Source organism: Salvia splendens, chromosome 2, assembly GCF_004379255.2.
Source record: "Salvia splendens isolate huo1 chromosome 2, SspV2, whole genome shotgun sequence".
NCBI classification, from domain to species: domain Eukaryota; kingdom Viridiplantae; phylum Streptophyta; class Magnoliopsida; order Lamiales; family Lamiaceae; genus Salvia; species Salvia splendens.
The window spans coordinates 35,943,263-35,959,717 of NC_056033.1; the positions used below are offsets into that span (position 1 = coordinate 35,943,263).

Below are 16,455 nucleotides of genomic sequence, written 5' to 3' on the forward strand. Positions count from 1 at the left end.
TGGCCATATAATTTCACATGATGAACTACGCTTAATTGATAGGACGTTTTCCTTTAAATGATAGATATATATTTTAATTTTACATATGATTATTATTCTCACTTTTACATGAGTATTTTGAAAATTGTAACGATAAATATTATATTTCAAATATAAAAAAAATTAATATTTTCAAATTTTTTATTTTCATTTTTAAAGGTGTGTGAACAATTGTGATATCAAAAGAGATGGTGGATGCTTAATGAATATCAAAAGAGATCATTGACCGAAGTGCAATAAGTGAGAAGTTCAAAGATTAAACGACTAGTTGGTTGGTTTTCCATAGTTGTTACAACCGTATTGATATATGTACGTAATGGGTTGATTCATTGTATAGAAAGCATAGAGATATACATGCGGTGAGATGCACTATCTTTGTGAGGAACTCATCCAAAATCAAAATTGTAAAGCGAAGTTGTGCATTTATTGATAGAATTCTTGAGTGTTGTTCATGTATGTTGATAGAGAGTGATCATACTGGATTTGCGTATTGAATAAAGTATCATAGTCATACTGGATTTGCGTATTGAATAAAGTATCATAGTCATACTGGATTTGCGTATTGAATAAAGTATCATAGTCTTCTCTCGTGGACGTAGGTTTTTATGGCCGAACCACATAAACCGATATTATCTCCTTTATCGCTTTCTTCCATCACCATTTGTTCAAGTAGTGATCAACACTAACATGTTTAGCATTGCTCAATAAATTAAGAGTGTCTTATTTCTATCTGTTTTGAATGTTTTAAGCTCGATAAAAAGTTACAACGAGCTAAAACTGTTATATTGTAGAACAAATTTTATTATATACATATAGAAACGATAAAAAAACGTACTCCCTCCGTTCCGCGATAGTTGAGTTATTTCATTTTCTGCACTCGTTTTGGAAAAATGATACTAATAAATAGTTAAAAGTGAGAGAGAATAAAATAAGTGACAAAATAAGGTAGATAAGAGTCTTATCTATATTATTCTCTGTTACTTTATTTTTTCTTCATTTTAACTATTTATGACATTATTTTTCTAAAATGGGTGCAGAAAATGAAATGACTCAAGCACCGCGAAACAGAGTGAGTAACTGTTTTAGCATAATATAACGAAGCTGGCCTCTATTTATTTTCCTTTAACTGTCCAACTAATAGAAAAATGTACTAATGAATAATGATGCGTAACTTAAGAGTGGTTGCTAATTCAATATATAAAATAGTATTAAACAATAATTTGAAAAATTCCATTAATTGGCGAAAATAATAAATTTAATGTCTGTAATTAGATAATATAACCGCTAAACAGTTTAAACCAAGTCGCATTATGATGTGGGAGGGCCGACCACTGAATTATTAATTATGTATTTTTTAATCTTTTTACTAATGGAGCCAAACCTTATTGAATTCAAACCTCAATCGAAAGTCGATCAGTAACAACAATCATAACTTCCCTTTTTCTACTTTACTACACATTCTACTGTATTTGTTGATAATGGAATGAAAAGAAGTTTTTTTCCACCATTGTGACTCAAATACATGTAAGTAATACAGTGTGTTAATATGCAACCATATACAAATAATAATATCCTAAATTGTGGTCCTACAATGTATAGTATGACAGAACGGAGTATTTATTATCACAAGCAAGAAGACAACGATAATTAGAGTAAGCAGTCTACTCTCAATTTCTCATACATTACTAAAATCTTAGAGCATTCCCAACGGTGAGCAGCAGCTCACCGTCCGTCCTTGCCGCTGGCAAGGACGAGCTCCGCCACCATTGCGCTCTTGCCGCTGGCAGGGCGCTGCTCTATGCATAGAGCACGTCCGTGCCAGCGGCAAGAGCACGAGGCGTCGACGTGGCATGCTCTGATTGGCCAGTTGATTTATCATTTATTATTTTTTTAAAAAAAATTCGAAAAAATCTGAAAAATTCAAAATTAATAAAAAAAATATTTTCCCACTTCCTAATAAAATAAACCATTTTTTCCACACTTTTAATTTATTTTTTTTTCATTATTTTTACCCCCAAAATTCATACTTTCATCTATAAATACTCTCATTTCAAACACAAAAAAATGACACTATACCAAACAACTCTCTCAATCTCAAATTTTAGGAGTTTAATTATGTAATTTTTTATTTTTAGGAGTTTAATTATGTAATTTTAATTTTTAGTATTTTAATTATGTAATTTTTAATTTTTAGGATTTTAATTATGTCTTTTTTATTTTATTTGTATTTTGTAATATTTATTGCGATTTTTTAATGAATTTTAGTATTATGGAAATGTTTATGTTTAATTGAATATTAAATTAATTGTGCTCGTCCATGCGGAAGAGCACAGTTGTGGGTGTTGTGCTCTTGCCAGAGAACAGGCATGAATAATACCGCCCGGGCCCACAACCGTGCCGCTGGCAAGAGCACGGTTGTGGATGCTCTTACTACTATCCTCCAAAATCTAACAAAAACAAAGGAACATGCAACAGTCACTCGCACTAGCGGATTCTATTAAGAACAAGGGGTACCATTATACCCCCAAAATATGGAAGTAGCCTAGTGGTAAAATATAGAGGTCTCCAAACCGAACCGGCCCGGACGAACCGGCCCGGAACCGTCACCGGCGGTTCCGAACCGGAACCGTCGGCGGCGGTTCGAACCGGGACCGGAACCGCCCGAACCGCCGGGCCGGTTCAGGTTCACAAAAATTGAAGAACCGTAACCGGCGGTTCCGAACCGCCGGTCTAGCCGGAACCGCCGGTTCGGCGGTTCCCGACACCTCCCGACACCTTTTCAGGCCTACTTCCTAGCCTTTTCAGAAACCGCTCCCCCGGCCGCCGGTTTGGTCAGAAACCGTTGACGGAAACCGCCGGTTTCGGCCGAAAAACCGCCGGTTCCGGCGGAAAACCGGCGGTTCCAACGGTAATTTCAAAATTTTGAATTTTTAAAATCGATGAAAACCGCCGGTTTCCACCGAAAACCGGCGGTTCGGCCGTTTTTTCAATTTTTTTTAAATCACAATTTTCCCCTATAAATACCCCCCTCCTCTTCATTTCTACTCACCCCATTCTTGTGTTAATAAGAATTTCTCTCTCAATCCCAATTTCTCTATTCTCCATCCTCATTCTCTCAAGTTGTTTACGTTATTTGCGCTCATACTTTACTCTCACGTTGTTCACGTTATCATCTTCACGACTTTCAATTTCCATAAATATTTATATCATGTCTTCATCTCGTCGTGGTGGTGATTGGGGCAAGGGAATTGCCCAAGATCAAAGTCAAAGTGATACTCGTCGTCGACATGCCCCTTCTAGAGCACAAGTTGCGGAGGAGGTGGGAAGGCTAGCCGCTTTTCGAGCTCAAGTAAGTTATAAGATGTTTTAATTTTTTGTTAATTCATTTTTATTAAATTCATAATTTCATTTTTTATGTGTTTTATTTTTGTGTTAGTATTTTTACTTAGTTGTATAATTTTCGTAGGAGGAAGAAGATCGAAATGCGGCCTTGTTACTTGCCCTCGTCGACGACGACCCACAAGGGGGGCATTCACATTCGGCTTCGCGTTTCGAGTACGATGTGAATCTATCGTCGGACGAAGGCGATGATGGATCGCATCAATTCCCCCCTTCTAGCACCGGGCAAGTTGGCGACAATGATGAGGAGGAGGCCGATCCTTCTCCTTCCGCAGGGCGACAAAAGAAAAAGATGCCTCCTAAGTTGAAATCTGAGATTTTCACCAAACATTTCAAGAAGGTCCCGGTGTTAATTCCAAATCCTAATGATCCGACCACTACCATGGAGACGGGTGAGTTCAAAGCATATTGCAACTATTGCGATAAAGTCTATCCATTTGTTATCGGTGGGGGATATGGTACTCTCCATCGCCATTTGAAGTCAAAACACCCCGTGGAATATGGGCATACTAAGTCCCAGAGCCAAATAAATTTCCCCGCCGGCTCATCGTCTCAAACAGGTACGCCGCTATTTAAATATGATCCGAAAAATGTTACCGATACTATGGTGAGATGGGCGGCAATGAAACATTTGCCGTTCAATTTTTTTAATGACAAAAAATATGAAGTTACTATGTAAACCGCTTTTAATGTTGCTACAAAGAGAATTTCTCCCTCTACTGCTCAAAGATCTAACAACCGCCAGTTTTTTGACAAAAAATGAGAGGTTCGAAAATTCCTCTCCACCTTGGGGCACAAAGTTAATATTTGCTCCGATGTGTGGACGGATTCTTTCCAACGAAATTCTTACATGGGAATTTCATGTCATTTTATAGACAATAGTTGGTCTTTAAATAAACGTTTAATTGGTTTTAGACAATTTCCTTCCCCACACACAAGCAATTGCATCTTTAATTATTCAAGTTTTGAATGAGTATGAGTTATGCAACAAGATATTTTCGGTTGGTTTTGATAACGCAACCGCTAACACCGCAAGTATATCCGATTTAATTGCGGCTTGCTCCCCGGTGATAAGTGGTAAGTATTTTCACCAACGTTGTATTTGTCATATTTTAAACTTATGTGTACAAGATATTTTGTCTTTGTGGCAAAGACATATTCAACCTATTACTACAGCTGTATCCTTGATCCACTGGAAGCCTCAAATTGGCAAGGCGTGGAAGAAGTATTGCCATTCGAAGAAAATAAAGTACACAACTTTTACTTTAACGTGTCTACTAGATGGAACTCCACATATGATATGTTGAAATCTACATTGGAGCATATAGAATATTTAGTTGATTTTTATAGAACTTACCATGTTGATGATTTATATCTAACATCTTCTTGTTGGGATCAAAGCATGAGCTTGTTTAAGTTATTCAAAGGTTTTCGAAATGCCACTATTGAGTTATCGGGTGTGTATTATTGCACATCCGTTCGTGTTTTAGAACATTGCATGATCATATCACTTGGTTTTAAAACTGCAATGAAAAATTCCACAAACAATCTTGAGTTAATGTGTGTTTTATATTATATGGTTGAAAAATGGCTCAAGTATTTCAACGAGATCCCCACGGTTTTTTTGCTTGCCAAAGTTTTGGATCCAAAGTGGAAACTAGTTGGTACTTTCAAAATTTTAGAATTTTATTACAACAATTTGGCTTCTATTGATCTTGAACCACTCCGAGCTTTGTAAACTGACGAGGACGACGACAACTACATAAACCTAGCCCAAACATTCCAAATAAACATCCCCCACCTCCCAAGCCTCCAAAGAAGTTTTGAGTTCGACTTGCGGGCTCTCTTTCATGATTACGAAGCCAAGTACAACCGTACCCACCAAGTGAGACCTAGACCCCCCCCGTCAAACACATAACTTTGGCTTCTTCCAAGTTGATGACCCCGACGCCCAATCCCAATTAGCGGACCTATACGGCTTCAGCAGCGGAGGAAGGACGGGAAATTCGACAAGTGAGTTAGACTTATATTTTGACTCACACTTTTCATTCAATGAGGAAGAAGGAGGTCCCGTTCCCCAACAAATCGACGTCCTAGATTGGTGGGGATCACACGAGAAAGATTTTCCCATCCTTGCATCAGTGGCCAAGGAGATCTTTTCGGTTCCGGCTTCCACTGTCGTTGTCGAGTCCGCCTTTAGTGTTGGAGGCAACGTCTTGGACGACCGAAGAAGTAGACTCACCTGGCAAAACATGGAAGCCACCATGTTACTTGATGATTGGTGCTACGCCGAAATTAGAGACCAAGAACCGGATTGGGACAATCAAGTAGTACAACCCGACCAGACTACTTCCCCGACGAAGAAGAGTAGGCGCCAATTCTTCCGATCAAGCCAAATAGGTAAGCAAGGTAAGAGAACTACGTGGACTTTGATTCCAAAATGCAATTGAGCATTGAGGATACGTAAGCATCTCAACTTAAATTTCAACTTAAATTTTAAATTTAAGTTTAAATTTAAGTTGAGCTCAAGTCATTTTCCTTTATTTCTTTTTTCTCCCCTTTGTTTCGAATATGTAATTTTGTAAATTGTAATCAAGACTTTAAGTCTTTTGTAATTTATAATTTTGAAGTTGTAATTTCTAATTTTTACGTTGTAATTTGTAAATTTTAAGTTGTAATTTGTAATTTTAAAGTTGTAATTTGTAATTTTGAAGTTGTAATTTGTATCAATAAAATTGCATTTGTACATCGCTTTATTCTAATTTTATTTATGCAAATATATTTACATTTTTTACTTGAATTACAAATTTACAAAAAAAAAATTAAACGAACCGCCGAACTGGCCCGGAACCGGATTTGCACCGTCGGTTCCGCGGTTCACGCGAAACGGCGGTTCACGGTTCACGAACCGGAACCGCCGAACCTTGGCCGGGCCGGTTCAGGTTCCATCATTTCTCGAACCGGAACCGGCGGTTCCGAACCGTGAACCGCCGGTTCCCGAACCGTGGTGACGTCTGGTAAATGCATCGCCCTTCCACAACATCAAATCAGGATCGATTCGCATTTTTGGCCATTATAGTTTCTAATAAGATATGTTTAGATATATATCTAAGAATCCATAATTTAATAGTGAAAAATTTTCAAATAATAACACTAAAAATAATTTTTTTTATTTAATAACTGACTTAATAGAAAAATTGACATAACAGAGAAAAAAAGATCGATTGAATTTTATATTTTCAAGTTAATATAATTATTTATCGTACCCCAATATGAAATTTCTGGATCCGCCATTGGTCACTCTGTGTATATTTTTTTGATAATATTAGCAAATCAAAACTAAATCAAACCAAATTGCTATTATTCGATTGGGCATGATTTGATTAGTTTGTGTATATTTTAATTTCCGCATATTAATTAATATTATTAATAAAAAGTTGAATAATTAAGATCGTACAAGCACAACAAATATATCATTAAAGAATAAAATTGAAAAAATCGGAATACATTGTTTGTGAGCGTATAATTCGGGTTTAAGATTATTTCTTCATATCAAAATCTGGGTTATATAATTTTTTTAGAAGAGATACACATAAGTTAACAAGGAGTACTATTTTTAATTACATAAAAGTCCAAAAAAACTATTAATAATCGTAAATTTAATTATATTACGGTTTATGGTTTGGTTTAAGTGAGTAATTTTTTTAGATATCAAACCTAAGCTCTAAACCATAACCATCAATCATAAATTTTAAAATGTAAACAACACTATACTTTTCATATCGTAAAATAAATTAAATTAAATCAAAATAAACCATAAGAATCCGATTAAGTTAGGATTAAAACTGTATTGTGAATACTAAGTATGTTAACCGCTGAATAATTACAGCACTTATTTTTCTGTTTCTTTAGTAATCTGTGCACTAAATGCCTTTCTTAAATGGGAAATGCTATGCAGCCACGTTATGGCTGGCCATAAAATGACATTTTAGTAAATTTAGATAGTATGACTATTAATGTTTCAAATAAGTCATTTAATGCTCAAATAATTTTACACTATTACCCTTTTACTTAATTCTAGTTGTTTTTTATTTCGTTTCTCTAATCCAAATTTTACACTTTTATACGTATTTCTTTTATTAGATTCATTCATTTTTTTAATTTTATGTTTTCAATAATTTATTTTTACACTATTTTTAAATTTAAGATTAAAATTTTGTTCTTTTAAAAATGTTTTCCTATTATACCACGTTGGAATCAATAAAGTTTTGTACTCGTTATGAAATAAATTTATTTGGAACTAATTTGATACATGCTCTGTAGTTTGGTGATCATTTATAATATTAACCCATGATTATTAATATAAATAAGTATATTGATCAAAGCTCAATTTTACTTATTTGTAAATATACAAACATTTAGAGTATTTTAAGTAAATATGAAAAATAAAAGTATTACCACGATGCGTTGGTATTATAAATATAAGAAATAATTAAATTAATTATCATGTAACCTTAATAAATATTAATTTTTATTTATATAAATTTCATGCAACATGAGTTAACTAATGATCCAATTAAATAAATTCTAGTATCTTCATATTTATATTTCATAACTAAGGGTACAATTGTATAAATAAAATTGATACTTTTTAGAAGTATTGATTTCAATGAAATGACATTAAATACACTATCTTTTATTATTTTTTTATTTTTATGGCTGGCCATAATGTGACCATTTAGCACTACTCTTCTTAAATAATCTCTCTGTTTCTTAATTAATCTCCGTCAGCTTCGTAAATAATCGCTGCTTTTCTCTTTCCTCTCCGTCTGTTTCTTAAATGCCCTCTCCCTGTCTCTCTCTTCTCCCACACTTTCCAACCTTTTCCTTTCTTTTATATCCGTTTTGCAGTCGTTAATGGCTGCCCCACACATAAGTTTTTGGTTCCAATTTCTTAATAAGTGGGTGCCTGATTTTTCCCTCTGCCTCTCCCCCTTTTTGGTCGGTGTGGAATTTGATACTCTTCCACTCCACCAAGCCTCCCTTCAGTTTTTCTTCAATTCGATTCACCCTCAAACTTTTCTTTGTTGAATATCTGTAAATACCTGTCAAAGACAGGAATTTTGTTTCTGGGCTTTTGTGATTGTAAAAAAAAAGAAGCTTTTTGGTTGTTCCCTTTGTAATCGAGTGATCGGATTTCATTTGGTGTTTCCGTTTGGGGCTAGTCCAGAATTAGTGTGAAATAGTTTTTTTTTGAGAGAGACATTGCTTTTGGTGTTGAGAACTGAGGCTGTTTGATAAATTGCCTCACCGAATTGATTTTTCCCAGTTTCGTTTATAACGGCAAAATCTTTGCTTGATTGAGTGAGTAGTCGTATGATATTGTCTTCATATAGCCTCGAAGGCAAGGTTAGATGACTTTGATTAAATCTTTGAAGAGACTGTAAGATTCCTGAATAAAAGAATTTGCATTTTCTATTTCTGGATCAGCAGCATTTCAGGCAATAATTGTTTCTTGAATGGGAAGACCACATTGCCATTATCATAACCAACTTCCGCTTTTCCAAGCTTGCTGGTAGAGAGAGAAAGTTGATTCCTTACCAACAGAGAGGGCAACGTTGATTTGGGGTTTTAGTATTAACTCGGACAACAGCTGTTGGATAGATTTTTTCCGGTACCGCATCGGGCTGCATGTTTATATCATGTTGTAGGTAATAACAAATCCTAAATTTTTTTGACTTGGCAGTTTTATTTGTTATCTACCCATTTTTTCCTTAATTTGCTTGTTTTACTTTTGCCCTCCAAACTTAATGAATCTAGTTCCTCCTTATCTAAAGAATCAGTATGCTTGAAATGCATTTTCTGAGATTGCATGTGTCTCTCATTCTTCAAAGTTATGTTATATGGTAAAATCTGAATTAACCTGTGATTCAATCTTGAAGCATGGTCATTTTTATGCAATTGGATTAATCCAAATTTCTATTCAAAGCCTTCTCATTTAAACATTATATGTTTCAACTATTTAAGAGTCATTTTTACTATTTTGAGGCTTAGTACAATCATTCTAGTTTCCTTCTCATCTTGTATTCAGGAATATGCTAGGTGCTATTCATTAGCAGTTGATCATTTTTAGTTTTTGTTTCCAACTAATATATTGGCTTCCTATCAGCTAAGCTTGCAGTTAGAGGAGTGTGAGAACCAGAGGTAATTCATTATGGCAAAGAAATCACAGAAGCGCCTTTTGAGACAAGAAAGAGGCCAGGCAGGTTGTATATCGGGTTTTATTAACATATTTCACTTCCGCCATGGGCGATCTACCAAACGTTTGCTTTCAGATAGAAGTCTTGCGAACAAGCAAGTAGTTGGTAAGACTGTTCATAGAATTGTAATACATGCCAGCTTGAAGTTTCATAGACCAATATTTTTAGAATTAAGGTATTTATAACTTCTTAATGGGTTTCTAGGTGGTGAATATTCAGGAAACCAAACTGTTTTACTTGATACGACTGAAAAATGCAAAAGCATCGAGGTATGTGGCTCAGTCTGATGGTGGCTTGTAATTTAGTTGTTTGTTTTCTTTATGATAATAATAGTCTGTAATGTATCAGGTCACCGAAGAAAGTAATGTGCACATGCTTGATGCTGCTCAAGCGAGCATGAAGGAACTCATGGAAGAAGAGATGTGTAATGAGTCCGGAAACCCTAAAGATTCTGCTACTGGTTTGGAACATAGTAACTCAAATGATGGAAATCATCTAAAAAAACGTCAAAAGAAAAGAAGCAGAAGCCGCATCAAGTCTTGTGATCTGGATGCCACTGAGCTGGGCGCGTCTGAACAGCTGAGGCCCGAGAATGGTAACCAAGTTCAAGAGCAAAGATCTTTAGATAATCTCGATCTGGAAATGATAATGGAGGAGTTGGCGCAGATCAATCAGAAAAACGTGAATGGCTCCGAGAATGATCTTCATGGTGATCTTGATGCACCCTCTGGTCAGACGGTTAATGTGGTTGAAGAAAAGTTGGTTGCAGCTGTAATACTGCTTGCAGAGCAGCGGCTGAACAGCAGTAAACATTTTGGGGATGACGGGAATAATTGTTGCTCAAAAGAGTTCATGGATGCTCTGCAAACATTGAGTTTAAATAAGGGCCTGCTGTTGAAGCTACTAAAGGATCCAGACTCGAAACTGGTTAAACACATGCAGAGTTTAGAGGATGCTCGGTTAGGCACAGATACAATAACCAATTCACTGCTAGCATCTACTTTGTCCGAGGATAAGTTGGGAAAATTAAAATGTGATGAATCCAGTAGCCACAAACAGAGAAACTTTTTCCGGAGACGGACCAAGTCGCAGGAGAGCGACCCTGTGGCAGGGGATAGAGATCTTCAGAATCATAAGAAAACCATCATACTGAAAACCGGGCAAGCAGGGGCACAGAGCCCTCAAATCGATACCAGAGTTAGCAGCCTTCGTTTGCAGTTTCCTGGCATGGATAATAAGTTGCAGAACGATAAAAATACATCTCAGTTCTCTTTCACGGAAATAAAACGGAAGTTCAGGCATGCAATTGGGAAGGAACGACATGGCGTGTCTCCCGATAGACTTGATCCAAAATTTAGTCAAAAGCACCAAAATAGCAATACTGGTGACAAAGGCAGTACTGGAGAAAATCTTTGCTGGAGCTCTCCAAATAGGAACCATTTCTATACTGAAAGATTTTTAACATCTTCTCCTAGTTTGAAGAAGGGGGAACAGGTTGGAAAGTTAAATTATGGGGGTTCAGTGGCCGTGAGTGAAACCAGCCAATATTCAAGACTAAGGGGATCTAACATCTATGTTGAGGCTAAAAAACATCTCTCTGAGATGCTGAATAATGGAAGTGAAACCCCGGAGTTAGTAACTCGGCCATTGCCAAAGTCCCTTGGTCGAATCCTCTCTCTTCCTGAGTATAATAATGGTACGCCTTGCTGCAGCCCTAGAAAATACGGTGATGATATCTTGACGACCCAAATCAAATTGTCTCCACGTGGCATAGTTAGGAGTGACTTGAGTGGTCAATTGCAAGAAAACCTCAGCAATCAACGAATTCCGAGAAAGCAACATCTGGAGAGTCAACCTGGCATCTCTAGTAGCAATCGTGAAGCCAAAATACAGTCTCTGGCTACTAATGATAAAATCACACTCAGAGATGATCAAGAACATTTCATTGAAATTCAACCTGTCACCAAAGATATTTATGATCCTGAAGGTAATAATACACTTCTATTTTGTGAAACATAGTCTTGAAGGTGTTACTATTTGATCACACTGAAAATATTCTACTTTTTAAACGACAGCTCAAAGCTCGCCTGGAATAGTTGCAGATACTGTAGAAATGGCTGAATTGAAACATCGGGAAGAGGAAAAAACAGTTACCAATTTCTCTGAATCATCTAATAATTTGATTGGTGGAGATTTTGACAACGAAGATGATAGAGAAGTAGACAACGCACAAGTCCCTTCTCAGTTATCAGTAGACTCTTCTCCTAGCTATAAATTGGTGAGTCTCCATTATTTCATTCTTTTTTAACTCAAAAGACAACTCTAAGCCTGAGCGGTACGAGGTCGAGTCCTCAATCCATGCGTGCTATTCTTCTCTTGCATTCCCTAAATAGGAATTATCTTATCATGTTTTTATTTTCATTTTTTCAGTCGTTTTCTGGTGAAGATCAATTACTGCAATCTTCAGAGTCCCCTCCACACGGTCCAGTAAGCACTGAAATTGAAGATTCTGACTTCGCGATGGAAAAATTGGAGCGACCCAGTCCGATATCTGTTCTTGAGCCATTATTCACAGATGATGACATCAGTCCTGCAAGCACCACTTCGCAACCAGGTTAGATTGTTGATAAAGCACTGAAACAGTCTCATGTTAGGACTTCTTTGTTTATCTCTCATACTGAAATATAATCCTTTGTGATTTTTAGTTGAAAAAGAAATCCAGCCATGTCATATCCATTTTGAAGAACAATCTTCTGCTAGCGACCAGGGAATTTGTACAAGAATTTCTCTCGAGGATGAGGAATCTGCATTCGAGTATGTGGAAGCCGTGTTGCTGGGCTCAGGTTTAAACTGGGATGAATTTCTCTTGAGATGGATTTCTATGTACGAAATACTTGACTCAGAGTTATTTGATGAAGTCAAGTTATTCTCTAGCCGACCCCAACATGATCAGAAGCTCCTCTTCGAGTGTGCGAATGAAGCATTAAAAGAGGTGTGTGCGAAGTACTTTGGATGCTTTTCTGGGATATCACATTTCAAATTGAATATACAACCAGCTCCTAGAGGGATGGATCTGATCCTAGAGATATGGCGACTTGTCGAATGGCATCTGCTTCAGCTTCCACAGCCTCATTCTCTTGACAAGCTTGTCAAAGCAGACTTGGCAGGATCTGGAAAATGGACGGACCTTCAATTAGACTTCGAGTGTATTGTTTCAGAGACGGGGGAGGCCATTTTCACAGAACTGGTGGAGGAAATGGTACTGAACTTTTCTGATGACACATTGGAGTGTGAGTTTGCACTGCTCCAAACTGAGTCCAACGCCATTGAGGCAACCAACTTGTAGAGTGAGGATAAGCATGAGCTAAATCGGTTTCAAGCTGATATCCTCTTCACATGATTGCTGGAAGACGAGGGGCGTCTCCATAACAGGCATGATGAAGGTCTAAAACATCTACATTCGGCATATCTCTTCACAGGCATGATGATGGTTTGGATCTCTCAGTATAGTAGAGTCGTGTGTAGTTATTTCGAGTTAGGAATCACAAAGAATGGACACTTTTACCTCACGAAGGCTTCCATAGGTACTTGTAGAAAGACATTTAGTTTCGTTTGATTTCATGCCCGTTTTTATTGCAGGTTCAGCGGGGTCTAACCTCATAATAGAAGATCAGGGTGTATGATCATAAAATAATACAGCAAGGCTTCTGCATATTTGGTGTGTGCAGAAAATCCTCCGCATGTTTGTAGTATTTGTTTGTTTCTTGATTGCACATAGGTGCTTTGATTTGTGAAGAAACATGGTTGTGTTGAGTTCTCATCTAATGTTTTCATCCACACATCTGTAATTTGACCTGTCAGTAGACGTATTTGTCTATATGCCATCACCCCAGTTGCATCAACTGTGCTGCTCGTCGTTTTTTAGAATCGTCTACGAGCTTGCTTAAACTCGCATATTTGTCGTGCAACATGAGAGTATCTGCAGTTTTCTTTCCGGTTCCTCTTCTTCCTCGGTGTCTTCAGCGTTTCCATTTCCTGCAAATGAACTTCTCTGTGTTTCCAAAGGAATTTTCTTCACTGTATAAAATAAGCTTACCAATGTGAAATAGTGATCCAAATTCAGCAACTATTTGTTTTAGCATGATATTGATGACCTAACGTGGCACAAGAAAATATTAAATCAAGCTACAATTTTCGAATATCATAGAGCTAAAGTAATCTTCTTGCATAACCATACAAAGATTGATTAATATGGTACTAAATCAACAAATATCACATCCTTTGCAAGATGAAATACCCATCAAACTGCATGATCTCAGGTGGACTTTCATCAAACATCATGACATCATGTAGTCGATTTGTAACAAAAAGATTCCAAATGTATAAATATATCATCTTTGGTTAACAAAAAATTCACTCCGTAATTTACATTAAACTTTATATTGACTGATTTGTTCATAACACTTTACTCACAAAAGCTAGTATTACTAATGTTGAGTATAACCTTGAAAAGACTATATTTAAGGTTGACAATGATGAATTCATAGTTACCGGTATGCTTCTACTAAAATAAATAGATTGGAGATTCGAGTAATCGTAAAAAAAATGATGAATAATCACTGTCACTGACCATTTTTTTTCTAAAAATATAAATAAATTTAAAAAAAAATCTAATTTCCAGTTTAATAAACATATAGTGAATTTCGCGTTTCATATGAAGGACAAATATAGTAAGTACCACAAATATCAAGAACTATTGTAGATGTGGAGAAATAAATAAAGATCACATGTATTAATAATTTAGAAAATAGATATAAGAAAAATGGAGTTAACTATTAAATCAAAATTTAATTTATTGTAGCTTATATTTAACTACACAATAGTTTCATAAATGCCAATTTTTAAATGTCTTTTCTAATTTATTGTAATTTGGAACAGAGGCGTAAATGTCCAACCCACGCCGAAATTTCAAATTGACGGAAGACTTTTAATGTCCTTTATCCAATGTTGATTTTATTGTCGTACATCCATAAGTGCAACTTAAGTTGTGGCGAAGCGCTAACTCCATTGCGCAAACTCAGGAACAGAAATACTTAGCCTCGTTTGCCCCTCGTATTAAATTGACAACACATATCGACAATTCAATTATTGAGCTTCAAACGACTTCAATTAATTTTTGAGTTTTAGTATTGGATGAATGATCGAATGCCGAATCCACAAATCTAGCACAATTTGAAATGTTTTAAAAATTAAACCAAATTTGCAACAGTTATTTTAAAAAAATTAACTGGTAATAAATTTGAAAAAAAAACATCACAAACTCTTAGAAAATATTATTTGTGATACAACTGGGAATGGGATAAAACCACATTCAATGCTAACAATAATTATCATGTTTAAATAGAGCAATTACAAAGCAATCTCTTTTTTTTCCTTAAGATTTTGAAAGGAGACTGTATTATACTCTTTGAATATGCTAAGAAACCCTTTTATAGTAACAATAACCCAAATTAAATTTCTCATGTCAGCATAAAAGTCAACCCCACATACACAAACACAATTACACAACAATCCGAATACCTTTAATTTATTTTCACTTCATACCCCCATAAAAACACAGATATATGTTTCACACCCCTAATATTATTACGAGTAGTGATTATTTTCAAGACATTAACGCAACATTCTGCATTGAAAACACAAATTGTTTAGCTTCATAACGAAACTTTAAATAACAAGAAATATACGATAATAACTGCGTATAATATATTCATGACATCTTTAAAGCAACATTTTTTAATATTAAAATGACTTATTAAATATATGTGAGTTTACATATACGTCCTTCTAAATGAGATACATAAAGACGAAATTATCATAAATAATAATTGTAGCATCCTAGTAAAATAAATCAACATACCGACTATCATGATTTTAAATGCATACAACAACTAGAGGGAAATATGCCAAAATAAATCTCAAAAAATGTCTAACCTTTTCAATTTTAGAATAAAAGACAATTACACACAATGCATTATTAAAACACGTTTATCTTTTCAAGAATATTAAATTTCATAAGTTATTTGCATAAATCACATCCTAAATATTGAGTAAGAAAAGCAAGAAAAGTAAAAAAATACAATTTTACATCAAAATTAACTTGCATGTCAAAATCTCATTTATTGATTTTAGCTTTCAATCCGCCCATCAAAGCTACTCTTCGTTATAGGTTGATCTTCTCCCAAACAAATTGGCAAAACAAAAGACATAATGACCAATAAATCCACGTTCCAAATGCAAAAAAATGTTTTTATTATAATTAAATTTCCATTTCTTAAAAATAGTGATAAAAAGGAGTAGTTCATGACTTATTTGGTAATTTTCATGGTTTATACATGTTTGTAAATTGAGTAATTCATTGTAAAAAATATAATATTGGTATCATATTATAATGCAAAACATGTCAAAGCATAGGAGACTCAATTTAATCTTATCCAATATCGTCGATTAAATTTTATCGAATACTAGGATGCATTATAAATTTTAGTATAAAGAGGGTAAAATATATCAATGTGAGTTTTCAGGGATTAGTTATAATTGTTTGTATTCTAAAAACGAATAAAAAAATTTAAGCTGAGGCGATTCGTTAGCAGTTTTGTGGCATGAAATGTAAATTATTATTTATTAGGGGTTGAAAAGGCGAATATAGGATAATGCTTATGGGTGCAAAATTTACTTCTGTTGCTTGTCTAAAAAA

General features: G+C 35.3%; 1 protein-coding gene across 3 annotated transcripts; it reads left to right on the top strand.

The window, feature by feature from the left end:
• The first annotated feature begins 8,226 nt into the window (after window positions 1-8,226).
• LOC121792456 lies at window positions 8,227-13,585 on the top strand. 3 transcript variants are annotated; one of them, XM_042190411.1, is made up of 8 exons: window positions 8,227-8,847; window positions 8,932-9,149; window positions 9,608-9,803; window positions 9,903-9,967; window positions 10,047-11,685; window positions 11,774-11,976; window positions 12,129-12,312; window positions 12,404-13,585. In XM_042190411.1, exons 3-8 carry the CDS (start codon window positions 9,653-9,655, stop codon window positions 13,042-13,044), a joined length of 2,883 nt encoding a protein of 960 aa, XP_042046345.1. In that variant the 5' UTR covers window positions 8,227-8,847; window positions 8,932-9,149; window positions 9,608-9,652; the 3' UTR covers window positions 13,045-13,585. The 3 variants fall into 3 exon arrangements, with proteins under 3 accessions (XP_042046345.1, XP_042046344.1, XP_042046346.1); XM_042190410.1 differs by having other exon boundaries at window positions 8,227-9,149; XM_042190412.1 differs by having other exon boundaries at window positions 8,227-9,149; window positions 11,801-11,976.
• The last annotated feature ends 2,870 nt before the right edge of the window (window positions 13,586-16,455 follow it).

What these genes read in the sequence shown, in the direction of transcription:
- LOC121792456 (XM_042190410.1), top strand. Translation starts at nt 9,653, where the DNA reads ATGGCAAAGAAATCACAGAAGCGCCTTTTGAGACAAGAAAGAGGCCAG. An exon ending in AGATATTTATGATCCTGAAG is followed by an intron (nt 11,686 to 11,773) that starts GTAATAATACAC and finishes TTTAAACGACAG; the next exon opens with CTCAAAGCTCGCCTGGAATA. An exon ending in AAGCACCACTTCGCAACCAG is followed by an intron (nt 12,313 to 12,403) that starts GTTAGATTGTTG and finishes TGTGATTTTTAG; the next exon opens with TTGAAAAAGAAATCCAGCCA.